The sequence below is a fragment of the Drosophila suzukii genome, chromosome X, assembly GCF_043229965.1.
Source record: "Drosophila suzukii chromosome X, CBGP_Dsuzu_IsoJpt1.0, whole genome shotgun sequence".
Taxonomy (NCBI): Eukaryota; Metazoa; Arthropoda; class Insecta; order Diptera; family Drosophilidae; genus Drosophila; species Drosophila suzukii.
In genome coordinates this window covers 4119787-4136708 of record NC_092084.1, presented here as the reverse complement: position 1 = coordinate 4136708, position 16922 = coordinate 4119787, and the positions used below count along the sequence as shown (strand labels likewise).

Here is a 16922-nt window from a genome sequence, read left to right as displayed (position 1 = left end):
ATCCAAAACAATCGCAACTAGTTGTTAAAAGCATGCTGAGAGCGAGCACAAAAGCTGCTGCAGAGTTAACAGCTCGGTTAACTGACGGTTAGAAAAATACATAGCGATCGATGAGCGAGAGACAGAGATAAAGTGGGTGTTCTGAGCCGATCTGATGTGAGTGAGAGATTATGGCCTTAGAACAGGGGTTAAACCACAGCTGGATGTCAAGATCGTTTAGTAACAGAGGACACACAAATGCTTGCAGACTGTACCGGTTAACTAACTTGCAGTTAAGTCAATATGTCCTTGCAACAAGAATATTTGGACCAATGAGTTTAGTAATAAATACAAGTAGTTAAACAGATTAATTGTACCCTATAATATGTAATCAATTAGGAATATTAAACAAAATTTAACCCGGGGTTAATAATTTATAAGTCACAACCAAGTTTGTAGTCATTTTTCATTTATTAATAAACAGACCACCAAGGCATTATGATTGGCCAGGTTCAACTACAATGAGGGAATGTGGAATCGAATGGGATTGTTCCTCGAGCAATCCTTGGCGGAAAATGGACCGGGATTATCGGATCGCCTGCTTCTGGCGTCCCCCGCGCACCGCTCCTCCTCCTCCGCCGGCCAGTCCCATGGTGATGGTGCCCAGCAGACCACTGTTCGCCACCCGCTGGACAAACACAACCACTGCGCGCGGCACATCTGACCGCACCACCTGCACCACCAGATGCAGCATGTTGACCACACAGTAGAGCAGTCCGCAGACGAGGATCAGCGGTGCCAGCACCAGTTTGGTCTGCACCGAGTACCGGGTGGTGTCCTCCAGGTCGAAGAACTCCCACAGATTGGCATTGCCCAGGAAGCGTTTCCGCAGACCCACCGCCTGGCTTTTCAGCCAGCTGAAGTACCAGCACAGGAAGAAGAGGGCATGCGAGGCCACACAGCCGAGCACCAATCCCGTGAGCGTGATGTAGTCCATCTTGGAGGAGGCTCCCTCGCCGGCGGCCGGGTGAACTAGTCCGCTGCCGTAGGCCTTCAGCAGGGATTGGGCCAACATCCAGCTCTGCTGAGAGGTCAGGCCTGTGGAGCTCTCATCCGAGGGGGACTTTCTGTTCTCCAACTCCGTTGACTGCTGCCTGCGACGGTGCTTCTTTTCGCGCCTCAAGGGATCCCGCTCCTGCTTTTCCTCTTTCTTATCCTGCCACTCTGTTTGGATCCCACAGTTCGAGGATGATGATTGGCCAGCTGTTGGCTTCTCCTTGGGCGAGTCTCCCTCGGTTCGCCGAGGCATCCGAACGCCTCCGTTCATCAGCAGGGCTCTGTCTCCCATGGACACCCTCTTGGGCAGGACTCCCTTTTGGTCCGGTCGTGGGACACCACCACCACCACCACCCTGATGATCTCCGCCAGCTGACTCCATTGGGGACTTGGCAGTAATGGAGTGGCTGGAGTCATGAGTTTGCATTCTCTCCTGGGAGCCACCTCCTCCTCCACCCGCCCTGAGCCTCGACAGCTGCATCTGCAGCGGCGGCGGCGGCGGCGGTGGCAACCCAGTCATCTCGTACCGCAGGCCATTGAAACTGAACTGCCGGCGGGATCGCAACTCGGGTGCGGTGGCCACCGAAATGGGCAGAGTTTTGTCCAGCAGATGCAGGGATTTCAGGTGCTCAAGGTCCTCACGCTCCTGTCTCTCCTGTCGCTGTGTTTTGCTCATGGTGGCTTCTCCTTGTAATTTTCTACCAATACTAGGAATTTATAGATGGCTCTTGCTTCTCCTAGACTTTCTTTGGCCTATATCCCTTGAATTTACTTGAAATATACCTATAAACTTCTCAGATTTGTTTAAATTTCTCTGGATATCTTATAGTATCTCATTCGATCTCCAGCGATTCCGCTAATATTTATCACTTCTCGATTGGAACGTAGAGAAACGAAGACAGAGCCGAGTGCCGAAAGAGAAGTAAGGTATACAACAATTTTTCTGGATTTTGCTCCGATTTCGAATGTGTTCTAGAGACCTTGATTCTGAGTTCCGACCTAGATGTACAATACCTTGTGTATGTGACATCTTTTCGACAATTCTGACATTGACCACTTGGATCACTCGGCATTTTAGTAACCTCCCTAACGTAATAGTCTTATAGTATACCCTTTTCTATACAGTAACGAAATTCCAGATAATAAAATATTGTAGGTAATAAATATATGAATATATTGGTTTTTCATCAGTCAAAGTTAATAAGGCTTGCGAGTTAAAAATATATGAACGATTTAACCGAAGGTTAACATCATGGTAAGTTACTTTAAAGAAAATAAATCGCAGACCAGAGAAGAAATCCATCGTTAAATCGAAAGGCAGTACTATTATAATCATAAACCACAGAGATGAGACAATGTCGAAGAATGGAACATGGTCATATGGAACTGGGGATCCTGAACCGCGGGTTAAATGCGAATGTGAGGGGTGAGAGAGGGTTAAAGGCGGACGCAAAATGAAAACGGCAACCAAAATTAACGGAAACGGAAACGAAAACGGTAAGAAAACGGAAGAATGAAAGCGAAACGGAACGAAACGAAAGAAAGAAAGTAAAACTCACCTCGCGCGGCAGAAAGAAATAGAAGAAGTGCTTAGTAGAAGGTTTACGGATAACGTTTTTTCGGTTCGGTTTGGTTTACAGGGTGCTCTTGCAGAGTGGTTCGGTTCGCGAGTGGTTCAAGTTCAAGTGGTTGCCAGTGGATCAATGGATCAGTGGTTCGGGTGAAGGTTGAAAAAAGAGCGAAGAACGAGCGGAAGAAAGATACAACGACGACAACGAAGACGGGTGTTCATATCTTATGTGTAAGACGGAACGGTTCGGTTCTTGGATCAGTTTTCAGTTTTTTCTTGTTTCCCTCTGCATTTCGATATCTTGTGTTCCTTTTTCGGGCTTAACTTACGCATTGCATTACTTATATCGTATTATTATTTATTTATTTTCTTCACTTTTGGTAAACTTAAGGGGTATTCGTATTATTATTTTTGTTTCTTGGGTTCTTTCTGTTGTTTCTCGACGGACTTCTTTGTTTTGGTTTTGCTTTAAGCTAAGCCTAGGAATTAGTACTGTTCTCAGAATTTGAGTATTGACTACAAATTAATAGACCGCACACAAAAGGGGGAAAAGAAAAAGTGGGAAAAAATAATTAATTAGTTTATAAGATGGGAGAAAGGGGAGCCGAGACCGAGATGAGTGGTAAAACAACCAACTGGATGAGGGGGTGAGTGCAACAAATAGACTGGGGGTGTACATAGAAGCGGGGTTATTGACCCACAGGGCGTCTCTTTCGTTTTCGCCCGCTATATCCATCCCGTTTCTTTCTACTCATCAAGTCGTAAGTGCGAAAGGGAGAGCGATAAGGTGAAGTTCCCACTTTTATAGATATTACAATCTCTGGGATTTACATAGATTTATTCATACATTTAGTACTAGTCCTTCAGGATCTCAGGCCTACAGGAAAATCGCGAAAGGCGGCGAACCAGCAAAGGAAATAAACAAACAAACTAACGGTAAAGCTAAAGCTGAAGGTGTGGGCTCATTCAAAGCAACACCACTAGACAAGCACTAGCACACATTCAGGAAAATTCGCTCACACCCGCATGACGCTTAACCCTTCAGGATTTAGAATCCATTCATTAACAACAGTTCTTTAGATTTGTATGAAAAATGGTTTACAATAACATAGGCTATAGCGATATTGATAACTTTTGGGGTGCCACAACTTTTCATGTGCATCAATGTACATTTTACTCGATTTATAATAATACTTTATAATAAACTTTATGAATACTACAAATAACAATTCTAATAAATATCAATGATGGAAACAAGTGTGAAAATATTAAAAAACAGTTTACATAATACCTAAATAATACATAATATTCTGGGATCTGTTGGGATGTCTAGGTATAAGCTCAAATAGCCAGCTGGCTGAAAAGGACTTTAATTACAAATATATTTTATAATAAAGCTTATGAATACCACAGACAATAATACTAATAGGAAACAATTTAGTTTAGGTCAATCATAACGTATTTAGAAAATGTTATACTAAAAAACCAGAATGGTTCAGGGAACTTGGTGTAAAAAAATTAAAAGGATCTAAAGAATACATAATATTCTTGGCTCTGTTGGGATGTCTTGATTTAAAAACCAACTAAAGGATATAGCCAGCTGGCTGCAAAGGGTTAAGCTATAAAAGCAACAGCAACGACAACTACAACAACAAAAACAACAGCGAGGGGGCGGGGCAAGTGGGTGGTTCGAACTTGGGGACCATGAAAACATATGGCGGAAAATTGGGACCTGGAGGCGTCACTCACCTTCGCACTGGACTCGCCATCACCAGGGGCGTGGCCACGCCCAGCGGCTTGATCCGCTGCTGCATGGTGGGCGTGGCCGTGGTATTCGCGCTGCGTTGATTTTGTGCTGCCACCGCCGCCGCCGCCGCTGCCGCCGCCAGTGCCTGTTGTTGTTGCTGCTGCTGCTGCTGCTGGGGTCCGTTGACGCCGACGCCATAGCCCACGGGATGGTCCGGCGATAGGGCGTCACTCGTATAGCCCCGCTGCGGATCCAGACCCCTGGGGATGTACATACAATAATGGGTGGTCAGAACAGTTTGGCTACACGTGTACGTACTTGTTGCAACTTAAGAAAACTACTGCTGGGGGAATTTTAAAAGCGGAATAGAAACCAAAGAGAAATAATGGTCACAACCCAAATAACATATCTGAACTCTCTGGAGAATAAAAAAATAAGAAAGCTTGATTTCCCCATAGAAATAAAGGTTTTTATTTATCAGTTAACCCACTTAAACTTAGATAGGGAATCCCTATAGAAATAAAATCTTTATCAGGCACCAAACCTAAGCCCACAGATTTCTCATTCGATAGTAACTTAAATATCTATATTTCTATATTTAATAAATCATCTTTACTAGAATAATACTCTATTTGCAATAATTGTTTTTATTAATTAACTATGTTTTACGTTTTTTAGAAAGAAAGTTAATCCAAACAACTAGTCGTACACGCGATATATGAAATATCTTCAGGGGTCTTGAGGCTTAAAATAAAAGTGGGAACTCCTCGCTGAAAAATTTGTTATTCTTACTTAAGGCTTACTTAATAGAGTGTACAAAAATAAAACTGAATGCGTCTTTTAAAAAATTGTATCGACTTAATGTTATTTCCAATACCTGCCTACTATAAGCAATGCCAATAATACCTATACCCACTTTATATTTAGAGCACCTTCCTATAGAGCAATCAATTAGCTTTCGGTTTGAATAATATACGAGCAAGAGTTCCCGGAAATCGGGGCAAGTATATGGTGCGTGTGCCATCCGATTCCCCGAACAGCGAATAGCTGGGGGCTATAACTACAGGGCTACGGCTAATTAACTCACCTGGGCCTCGCGTGCGGACTGTGACGCGGATGGTAGAGACGCATGTGGCGCGGTGAGTCCCCGCCGCCCCCTCCTCCGCCGCCGCCCGTGGAAACGCTGCCGTTCAGACCGCCGGCATCGCTCACCTGCGGCAGGTAGAAGCTGCTGGAGTTGTGGCGCTGCAGCGGGGGCGTGGGCTCGCAGTCCTGGCTCTGGGAGGCGGGCGGGGGCTCCAGGTCCGTGTCGGAGCACTCCCGTCCCGGCGAAAGCTGCGATATCGAAGATGGGATCATTAGTTACCATTGTCCATGGCGGACTTAAGCACAGGCGAAAAATAGTGATGAGATCGACACAGACTTAGGCCTACATTTAGTTGCGATCATTTCCAAAAAAAATCACATATGAATAAAACAAGAATGAAAAGTAGAGAAAAACTGGACTGGTTAAAGTTTCATTTTCACACATTTCAATAAAGATCTCAACAGGCATAGTCAACGTAATTGTCAAATACTGTGATCTTGGGAAATTAATATACTTTTCAGAGCTGCCACATAATATATCAGAGACAACAGGTATTCGAAGTACCCAATGATCCTTAAACACTTCATAAAGTAATTTTAAAATCCATGTATACGGTTTGGGTATCATATTATTAAATCAAATTGAAGTGATTGCTAATCACTGTAGACTGTATACAGTGATTTCATATCACTGTAGATATTCCAAATCACTGTAGAGAGTGATTATTCTGTGACCCCTCTGATATGATTGTTTTTCAACTTGAAATAGTAATAAATCCAGTGAAAATGAAGACAATAACACATAACAACAGAAATTAAGGTAAATGAAGAGGAAATGAACACAAAATAAGGTAACTGAAGGTTTTTTGGGTGGGGGAAGGAGGATAGTGGACAGTGGTCAGTGGTCAGTGGGGTGAAGTGGAGTGGGTGGGGTGTCTCCTCCTTCTAGCCCCTCGCCCCGGCTAATTAATTGTAGTTCAAGGCATACTGTGTCCTATGGTGGAAATACTTTCCCCACTGTAATTAACTCCAGAAATGAGATTCGGCAAGAAAAAGTGTGGAAAAGTCAGAGATGAAAGAGAGGAAAACTCGAAAAAGCACTGCATAATGATATAAATGTCTAAAACAATAAGAGAAACGGAAAGAATGGATTACTTCCCAATGCAAACCCCTAAACAATACCAAAAATATATTGGAATTCTGATTTAAATCTTAAGTGAAAACCTTTAAGCAGTGGCAGATAATTATCCTAAAACTGAAGTGTTTCTGTTTTCCAATTGTAGTGATCCAATATTAAAAAAAGGATCAAAATGCAATAAAATATATCCCAATAATTATTATAATCATTCCAATTAGTTTGTGTGACAGACAGGTGGAGAGAAAGGGAAGACTGGACAGACAAAGGTACAATTAAGAGAGGGAAAAACAGGGCTAGATGTACTAAATTTAGACAAGAAATCAGGAAAAGAAATCATAATGGGACAATAAATTAAAATCAATGATCCTCCGGGACAAGTCAAGGTCAATCGATCGATCAAGTGATTAATAAACGATCCACAAAATAAGAATTTAGTTTGAGTTTTTAATTTTTTTGTTTCTTTTAAATATTTTTTTTGATTTTTTACCTTTCTCGGTGCTTGCAGTAAGTGTAGTTTTTGGTTTTGTTTTCTTTTATCTTTTGCTGGTTTATTTGGAGATGCGACCAATTCTTTTCGATATAAGTATGTATGCTATATACTTCTATATATTATATATATACTGATATAACGACAGCTCTGGGCGGCATATACAAACGATATATATACGCAGTAACGGAAACGGAAACGGTTAAGGTGCCCAGCAAAGTGAAAACGAGTCAGCAAATAAGGTAAATTAGGGGAAATGCAGCTCAAATAATAGCGGGATATCCAGCAACTTAAAACGCCAACTCAACAAATTCAACCGCATGCATGCAAAGTGGGGTTTGGGGGTTTTTGGGGTGTTAATGCGGAGATAAGTCGGGAAAATAGGGAGAAACTAAGTGGGTAAACTAGGGAGAAACCACTCCGGTCAGTCCGAAGTTTCTGATTTTAAATTGAAAATTTTGAAGCCTTTCACTTTTCTCAGTTGATTGCACTGGTGAAACTTAATCTGCAGCCAGCAAAGTGATTTTAATTGGTTCTTGCTAAGATTTTAGGATTAGGAAAGTTGGGGTTCCATTAAAAGCTCATTATTATCTTAAAGATTTAAGTGTCTTTAAGATTTGTGTTGCATAAATAATGTTATTAATATAAATTTCACAATATTGTTTACGTTTTTTGGTCTTTTTTAAATGTATTTAAGTTTTACAGACGGACTTAACTTTGATGATAAAGGCTAAGATACATTTGTGACTAAAAGTTGAAGTGCCATTTATTTGTTATTTACTTAAATTGAAAATAGAAAATAGAATAACACTTATTTATAGGTACACAGATTTATACAGTGACAGATAGATATTTTCTCCTACTCCCCTTGTTCGTTCGGCAGAGGTTTCACTGCGTTTTTCATGAGATGTCAAGGACAGTGGAGAGCAATTACAATGGAGGGGGTGAAAAAAGGGGGAACTTGGAAAACTTTTGAGTGGGTGAGCGTTGCTTTCTCTAAATGGATAATGGGTAATGGGTGGGTGTGCATCATTTGGTTTGCTTGTCCTTCAATTAAACGGGCGTGGCACTAACTAACTAACTAACTAGCAGCCCCCATACCACCCCATTTTCCTTTTTTTTGCCAGGAAAAGCCAGGAAAATAATAATAGTAAATGCAGCAGCAGATGGAAAATGAGAAGAAGAAGAAGACGCAGAGGCGGCAGCCAAAAAAGTTTTTGCAGTGCAGAGGAAAAGCGGTTTGGGAAAGTGGAAAATGAGATTGAAGGATGTGTTGTGTGGAGCAGCTGGGAAAAGCGGAAAAACTTTTATTCGCCCACGCGGAGAACGAATAAATACAACAAGAACAACAAAAACAGCGGCAACAACACAAAGATACTTCACAGATTTCTCCAAAAAATATAAAGCTCTCTACAGAAATATATATACGAATGGTATAAACGTATATACCATATATGTATATGTTTATATTTATATCGATTTTGTAGTTAATTAGTCAAAGCATTAAGCGGGGTGAAGGGGCGTTTTTGGGGGCGGGGCTTGGGGGTTATTAGGGGATCACAGCAAATGATAAATTATACGAAATGAGCAAAGGAAAATTGTTGTAGAAACAGAACCAAAAACGTAAGAGGTCAAGAAAATCAAATGGAAATTGTTTACATTGAGGCGAGATGAGAAATGAAAACAAAATCAAAACAAACATAAACAAACAACTGTTAACGGTTACAATTACAGTAAAATAAACACAAATCACAAATTACAAATTACGATTACAACAACATTAACTAAGCCAAACAACAACAACAGGTGGCTTCAGCAATCGCTAAAAGGAAATGAACCTATAAAAGGCTTATAATTGTTATAATTATAACAATTGTTTTAAGAAATAATAAAAAGAGTTCTCAATTTTGACAAACCTTTTATATGGAATTTAACGCATAAATTAGTAATATCATATTATGTTTTATTATTAAATTAAGAGTTCTAAATTTCGACATGTTTTTTGGAAACATTCAAGTTACATAAGAGATTGCTGTTTCGCCACCTGTGGCACACTATTTAGGGGTATTAGATACAATAGATATAGGATACATAGATATATTTAATAGGAATCTGAGTTTCGCATAGCAACTGCTTCGCTTTTCTCGGTGATATTGCAAAATCTTGTTGTTTACCCACCTTACTGTAAAGCGTTGTGCTGCCCGACCGTTGATTATAACCATTGCCCTCGGCCATATAAGTCTTTACCTGAATTCCGCGCTTCTCGCGGGTCGCGTCGTAGAAGGAGCGTGGTGAGTACTGCACCGCAGTGCCGCGCATACCGCCCCCGCCTCCCCCGCTGCCCACCGCTCCGCCGCCCACCGCTGCGGCGGTCCCATTGCCGCCGGCCCCGCCCCCGGCGCCCGTCTGCTGGCCGCTCCGGTCGTTGCAAATGGTGCTGATCGCCTGGTTCTGCACCTGCGACCTCCGCGAGGCGTACTTCTTCGGGTTCAGTAAGCTATGGACATAAAATAGAATTTCGATAAGTAAAATTCACGAAAAAGTAATAAAAACCAGACCTAGGCCTTGCCTTTAGCACCGTTTTCTCGACCTCGTGTTAATCTAATTGTTAACCTACACCTAATTTAACAGGCGGTCAAGGAAACGAGCTCAACACAATATTTTGACTGAACTGTATTTGCATCAATCTATACAAAACAAGACTTTTAAGGATACATAGCAAAGTATAATAAAATGAATTAATAAAAAAAATATATATTAGATTGAACTTTTAAAAAACATTTCCTAAACCTCTAGTTGCTACTTTTAAAAAAAAAAGAAATCAAATTCTTATAATATCTTCGACAATTTTCTATTTTGTATTGAGTTCGTAAGATTCTATATAACAGAAATTTTGCAAACGCACATAAGAAGCTGTTAAAAAGATTAATATTTTTAAAATCCCATTGAGGTCATTTTGTGATTGATGCATTTAATGTGTCATTTGCATTAGGTCATATTGTGTAATATTTTAGTGGAGATAAAAATTGTGCTGCTCATTCTATTAGAAAATTGCACTTAAAAATTATCTTTGCTATGCCGCAAAATATTTTCCTATATATTTTTGCTCATATTGTGATTTAATGTGTCATTTAAATGATGTCACTTTGCATGATATTTTTGTGGAGATATCAAATATGCTGCTCAATCTATTAGAAAATTGCACTTTAGAAATATATTTTTATGTGCCTATGATATTTAATATCCTCCCTAGGGGCGCGAAAAGATAATTGGCTATCAAGTTCGGGGGTTTACAATCTACAATACTACTATTTCAATTTGCAGTCAAATTGCCTCCCCAAGGAAAAGGTAATCTGAAGCCAATAATTGGCAGTCCAATTTGGATATTTATTATGGTAATTTCCGTACTGCCACGAGCTCGACAGTGGAACCTCCTCGTGAGGGAACCTGGACTCACCTGGGATACTGGGGTCCGAACTGTGTGTAGCAGCAGTTGTGCCAGCAGCCGCGCGAGAACGGATTGTAGCCACCTTTGAACTTTCCCGTCACCTGTTCGTTGGTCGTCCGACCCCGTGACACCAGAACCATGTGGAAGCCGGTCAGACCGAAAATGGGGATGGCCAAAATGGTCACCAGGCCCATCAGGATCATGCTGTATACGGAGAGAGTTAAGGCAAACCAATGGGCGAAACATAATGTGCCTGCAGATCCTGAGATATTTTACCAATAACCTGTCAATTTGATATCACTTCTTATCATAAATACTAAAAAAAATATTGTAGAAGAGCTATTTTTATAAAAATAATAGAATAACTTTAAAATACAATACCTTATAGATGGTTTTTTGAATTTTTAAAACATTCATATGTGGTTTGAAAAGTCAAAAAAAAAATAACAAAAATATTTTTTTTAGCTTGATTTGATAGAAATCTATCGTAAATAAGGTCTTATGACACTAGCTTGATTTTTGACTAACTAAATCTATTTTAAAAAGTCATGCCAAGCTAAACATGTTAGGTTGAAGAACCCTTTTTTTTGTAGGTTTGCATGATTTTATATAATAAATCCAGTGAGCTGTTCAAAAACCCTTATCTTATCCCATAAACTTTGGCACTCTATAAACATTTTTAGAATTAGTTTGGATATCAAATATGTTTTAAATTATTTGTGTGTTTGCAAAAGGATACGCGACAATGGGCGCCGTGTCCCTGATGTTGGGCATTATCTTCAGCACGTAGACCAGGCACAGCGAGAAGATGCTCAGCATGTGAATGGATAGCGATACCAGGAAGAAGAAAAAGAACCTGTAGTTCCGCCTGCCGATGCAGTTGTTGACCCACGGACAGTGATGATCGAAGGTCTGAATCGAAAGTAGGGGTGGTAATGATGTTAAACTGATGTATAATAGATGGACTTTCAGGACTCACCTCTATGCAGTGGTTGCAGACGGAGCAGTGGGAGCAGCGGGGCGGGCGGTAGAACTTACAGGTGACGCACCACTTCATCTTGACGGTGATGCCGTTGATCTCGGCATTCTTGTAGAGCGGGGCGCGCAGCTCCTCCTCGCAGTCTTCGTCGGGCGAGGCTAGAATGCAGTCAAGTTTAGGCCGTGACGACTGGCTTTGGCCCCTGCTCAGCACGCTACATACCTTTGGGGATGATGCCCGGGTCCATGAAGGTGGCCAGCGTGAAGTTGGCCAGCACGAAGAATGTGATCACGCCCTGGTAGGCCAGCACCCATGGATGGCTCTTCACGTAGTACTGGCAGCTGTAAAAGGAATAAAAGGAACAGATTTTATATAACAGGCCAGAATGAACTCAGCTTATTGATAAACAAAAACAAGTCAGAATCAGCTCAACTTATTGATAAGTACATACATTTAAATGTGTTGATAGTAGCTTAACAGGAGCTTATTTAAGCAGAGACTTATTAAATAGAACTGGCAGCTTATGTTTATAGAACAACCCAACAAAAACTACATTTATTAAAAAGTATATCAATATTTAAATGTATTATCTATACAAAATAAAACCTTTAAAGAATTTTACAACTAGGTTACCATATTACCCTTAGGCTTATAAGCTAGCCATAAATAATTGAACCTTTTGAAAATGCTTCAGAACCAGTTGAATATTTTATGCATTTCGGGACTAGTTTAAAAGCCACTTAAATGGGCAAGATATTGACCCTTTTTTCGTGCTGTCCCCCTGTCTAATTGCCATAAAGTTATATGGCTAACATATGATTAGTGTTCGTCTAGCTTTCAACCCTAATTAAAACCGCTTACCGAACAGGTTTAAAAGTGCTGCACACACACAACCGGCTGGAAGTGGTTCAGAAACCCCAATTCCATACCCCCCATCCCACTCCCTTGAAATTCCTTACATAACGATACAACCCAGAGAAGCTGGATTAATTCCGAACCAAACCGAAGAACTGTGACGACAAATTTGATGGCTTTGCAATCAGCCTTTTTGGGGGGAGGCAGACGTGTGGCTGCTGATGCTGTTGCTATTGCATGAGGTAGGCCGAAAATCGGTCGAAAATCCTTCGACCACATTGTTGACCATTAAGCAAGAGGTGGCCAGGTGGCCAAGAGGCCGAAACATCGGGACATCAGGAGGCCCGGGGAGCCCGAGGCTACGGTTATCCAACGAGGCCCGCCCGTTGTGTCGCCGCAATCACTTTAGAGTCTACTGAGCCGGAACTGTTTTGTTGGTCGAAACCAGCCCCCTCTCAAAATCCCATCTCCCAACTCCACCGACTTTCCCTGTTTCATGTGCCATGTGCCACCCCAAGGAACTCGATCGGCATCGGAATCAAAACGAACCCAAACCGAACGGAATGTTAAACGAGGCTTAACCCCTTTGACCCTGACAAAATTCAAAGAATTTTGAATATTTCATTTCGAAAAGTTCAATTAGTGAATAATAAGAAATTAGGAAACTCTGAATACATATGATTACCATATATTTTTAATATGATAGTACGTTTTTTATTCACTTTTAATCTTTAAATTGTCTTGTCTTAGTCAATTTTAATATATCAAAAAGCATGATATCATAATCTTATAGTAATCTACAATTGCTCTTATTAGGGTGGACCAAGTATAATTTTATGATAGATTTTCGTGTGCGTTCAAAAAAAAATGTATTTTAAGATTTAGTAACTCTTAAATGGTCTAAAAAAATATTCACAATATATTTTTTGTAACCTTCCAATCTTATTTTATTTATAAAGGCCCTTGTTCTAGTCCATGGTGCTAAGGGGTTAAGGCAACCACAAGAATGTTGCAACGGTGCAACGGCGATATACACGTGTCCTTTGGCCCATTTCCATCTCCATTTCCGCCTGTCCCCGCCCTCCCAACTTTCCCGCTTTTCCCCCACGACCTCTGATGCATTTGCAATGATGTGCGGAACTTTCTGCTGGTTTCGGTTTACGGGTTACTTAAGGTGAATGTATTACTTTCTTCCGGCATTTCTCACTGCATTACGGCTGCTCCCCGTCTTCCGGCTCCCTTTTCCCGGACTTTCCCAGCAGCAAGGCAACCGCTGTTGAATTCTAATGGATAAACTCATCCTTAATGCAGCCACCATCATCATTTTACAGCTCATCATCTGCCGTTTTCCGCAGTGCATTTGTATCTTTACAGTGGTCGGTCCTTCGGTGGGTTTTTATTATATCAGTGGGGATTGCAAGGGGGGATTATTTCGTCTTAAAATTGGAATGGTCCTATTCTTTTAGGATTGCTTTGAAACGTTTTAAAAACTTTCTACTTTTTCAACGATTACTGTGAATTATTCTATATTAAAATTGAAATGACCCCTTAAAAGATATATGACATAAGTTTCTCCTGTTTTCGTTCTGTTTTTCTTTACGAACTTTCCACTTTTCCTGCGACCACTGTGCTGCAACTGTAAAATTCTATTCCCATTATCATCATCTCCACATTTTGCCCTTCCCATGGTGCCATCAACTTCATCATCCTCGGCAGGCAGTCCTTCGCTGCATTATAATTGGCAGAATGACCTCAGACTGTCAGTTTTTCATTTTCCATTTTCTATTTTCTTTTCTTTTCTTTTCTTTTACTTTCCTGCCATGCCAGTTGGTTTTCTCACTGGCCCTCCGGACAATTGCCCAAAGCCGAAGGTTTTCCTTTTCCCGAGCAGATGAAAAGCAGTGCAGCAGAGTCCAGATTTCCAATTTTGGCTCACGGCGATTGCACACAAATGTTCACACCTCACCATCTATCTATCTATCTATCTTTGTATCTATGTACCTATGTATCCATGTATCTATGTATTTTTGTATCTTTATATCTGTATATCTGAACATCTGAACCTGTGTAAGCTTTCTTCTGGTTTTGATTTATTTCGGCACTCTTATCGCATTTATTCCAACGCTTACAGTTGAAGCAAAACAAAGGGCTCTATCTCATCCACTGGCATTTGCATACAATTTTTAGAATGCAAATAAAACCGGAACGTAGCGACTCTCAGCACGTGCCAGGGATTTATGTTAATCGCCCTGGGACAAAGAAAATAGGGAATCGGGAGGAGTACGACGTAGGGCGTAGATAAAAAGAAGAAAAGGGAGGTCTATCATAAGACGGGGGAGCAGAAGTGGAGAAAACCTCAAGAATTTTAACGAGAGCTGAGCTAGAGTAATTAATTAGACTGGCGTTTATTATTATGAACTGCAAGCCACACTCTCTCAATTTATTCCGCGGTTATGCAGTTTGACTTTTTGTTAATCGGCGGTAAGAGCTAGATAATTCGATTCTATTCTTAAATTCCCTAGTACTTCAAACAAACACCTTGTGCTAACAAACGGTTCTCCTTACACAATACCACCTTCTACACACACAGATTGAATTTATTAATGTCTTCAAATCGAACAAAGGAGAATGGAATACCTATAGTTATTTATTTACACCTTGGCATAAATATTGCACCTGTCCAAACAAATCTTCGGATGCACGATTCAATTCGATTCGATTCCGATTAAGGCGCCGGAGCAATGAAAATGAAACCAAAATGGATCCATCAATTGGCCAATATATATAGTTAGGTATATAAGTATAAGTATGTGCAGGAATCTGAATCTAATCGACTCGCATCGGGTATCAAAATGACAGCTCACCTTCCATCTTAAATGTGTGCATATAGCAAATCCACCTAGCAACGTGATTCTCATAACTAATTGGGGGTGAAGCCGATTTAAAGCTTAGAAAAATATATATAGAATCAATATTACAGACAAATACAAGCCCAAGGCCCGAACCATTAAAAGTAAAGTCAATATAATAGTGAATACACATTTATATAAGAAATAAAGCGATCTCTTATCTCCCATCTGATGCCCGATTGTAAGTCAGGTGTCTAGCTATATAATCCACACACACAACCTATATATACATATATATTCCTATAGGTATATTACACTTGTTTGCTTTACTTTTCAATTTAGCAAAAATGTTTGCCAAGTCCCGGGAGGGAAATCTGTTTACATTTATGCAAAGTCAGGCAGAAAAGAGGGTGGCCAACGTAGAAAGTAGAAAGAGTTGGCCCAGAAATGACAAAAAGAAAGAAAGAAATAAAGTAGAGTATACAGAAAGGCATGCCCAAGGATTTTCTTATGACAAATAATTCATTTCAATTTCCCCGAGAGGTGGGGGTGGTGTGCTGAAGAAAGTAGGGCAAACTAGCAAATCAAATTAGTGACAAGACCGCAACAAGGACAATAAACACATATATGTAAGCACGCACCTTATATAGGGCCTCCCATCGAACAGCCCAAGCAACCCGAACTACCCAAGCTACCCAAACAGGATGTGGTTGACTTCAATTAATGCCTTGCGCCATCAAATTGAAACAAATTGCCAAGGAAAACAAATAAACAGTGATTTGCATTGATTGAAATATAATTTCAGCGAGCTGGTTGCTTTTCTAGGGTGGCTCTTCGCTGTGTTTGCTAAGCAAATCTTGGGGGCTCAAATATCATTATAATAGCAATCCAAGACAGGGGATTTAGGGAAGGAAACTATCGTAAGTTTTATAAACAAAATGTAATCTATAAAAGGGCATGTTATATATGATCTACATTATGAAGCTTACTAATATTCCGTTTAGGAAATAAATGAAAAATCCTTCGGGGACTATGGTAAGTTTTTTTAATTAATTCATTAAGTTTAATCAAAGTACCCAAAATGCCAATAAAATCAATTGTTCTAATCGACGGAAATAATGGATAATAGTTAAATGGAATAAATTTGACCAGTGCTACAGAAGTTTTACTATAAAACGTAAGGGCTTTATAAGACTAAATTAATGCATTTTTGACTAACTTTCTGAAGTTATTTTAAAATGTCAAAGCAACATTATATTTATGAGTATTAAATCTTATAAAAGTAAATACTCATTATATTATAAGTGGCAAAGTCTTTTTTATAGGCTTACAAACATTGAGGTTAATTAATTTTACCAACCACATTTTTCCGTGTGTAGTCTTATGTCGGCCCTATCAATTTCAATTTCCATTCCCCGACTAAATTCCAGCAGAGTTGAGATATTTTATTTACTGCCAGACCTTCTCCACCCCTCCCCTTTTTTCCAACCCAACCCCATTGCATCCCAGTGACACTGTCAAGGTGAAGGAAACCCAGCGGGTGGCCGGTGGACACCACCCACTGTCATCCGCTTAAAGAACTGAATATATATATGTATATATAAAAAAATGTGGAGTATTTTTCAAGAGCATTTCCGGTGGGGGATGGCTAAATCAGGGGGTTCCGGGTGTTCCGGGGAGACACTTGCAGGAAATTGAATTCCTATGTTAAGCGGTTGCCACAAAGAC

General features: G+C 40.4%; 2 protein-coding genes across 8 annotated transcripts in view; both read right to left on the bottom strand.

Annotated features, from left to right (window-relative positions):
• Nucleotides 1–16922, bottom strand: part of Zdhhc8 (zinc finger DHHC-type containing 8) — a 37811-nt gene that overhangs the window by 4007 nt on the left and 16882 nt on the right. The window contains exons 3-10 of one of the 7 annotated variants that reach the window (XM_065867777.2): nucleotides 11713–11831; nucleotides 11491–11648; nucleotides 11251–11423; nucleotides 10521–10715; nucleotides 9242–9560; nucleotides 5440–5687; nucleotides 4355–4612; nucleotides 2801–3121 (exon numbers count right to left, since the gene is read on the bottom strand). In XM_065867777.2, coding sequence (XP_065723849.1) covers nucleotides 3085–3121; nucleotides 4355–4612; nucleotides 5440–5687; nucleotides 9242–9560; nucleotides 10521–10715; nucleotides 11251–11423; nucleotides 11491–11648; nucleotides 11713–11831 — 1507 coding nt within the window. In that variant the 3' untranslated portion in view covers nucleotides 2801–3084. Of the gene's footprint in view, nucleotides 1–2800; nucleotides 3122–4354; nucleotides 4613–5439; nucleotides 5688–9241; nucleotides 9561–10520; nucleotides 10716–11250; nucleotides 11424–11490; nucleotides 11649–11712; nucleotides 11832–16922 lie in introns of those variants that run through there. The other 6 variants (XM_065867778.2, XM_036820966.3, XM_036820968.3 and 3 more) reach the window with 6 other exon arrangements.
• LOC108015264 (uncharacterized) lies at nucleotides 175–2588 on the bottom strand. Its single transcript, XM_017081620.4, has one exon. The coding sequence runs from the start codon at nucleotides 1709–1711 to the stop codon at nucleotides 566–568; it is 1146 nt and encodes a 381-aa protein (XP_016937109.2). The 5' UTR covers nucleotides 1712–2588; the 3' UTR covers nucleotides 175–565.

What these genes read in the sequence shown, in the direction of transcription:
- LOC108015264 (XM_017081620.4), bottom strand. Translation starts at nt 1,711, where the DNA reads ATGAGCAAAACACAGCGACAGGAGAGACAGGAGCGTGAGGACCTTGAG.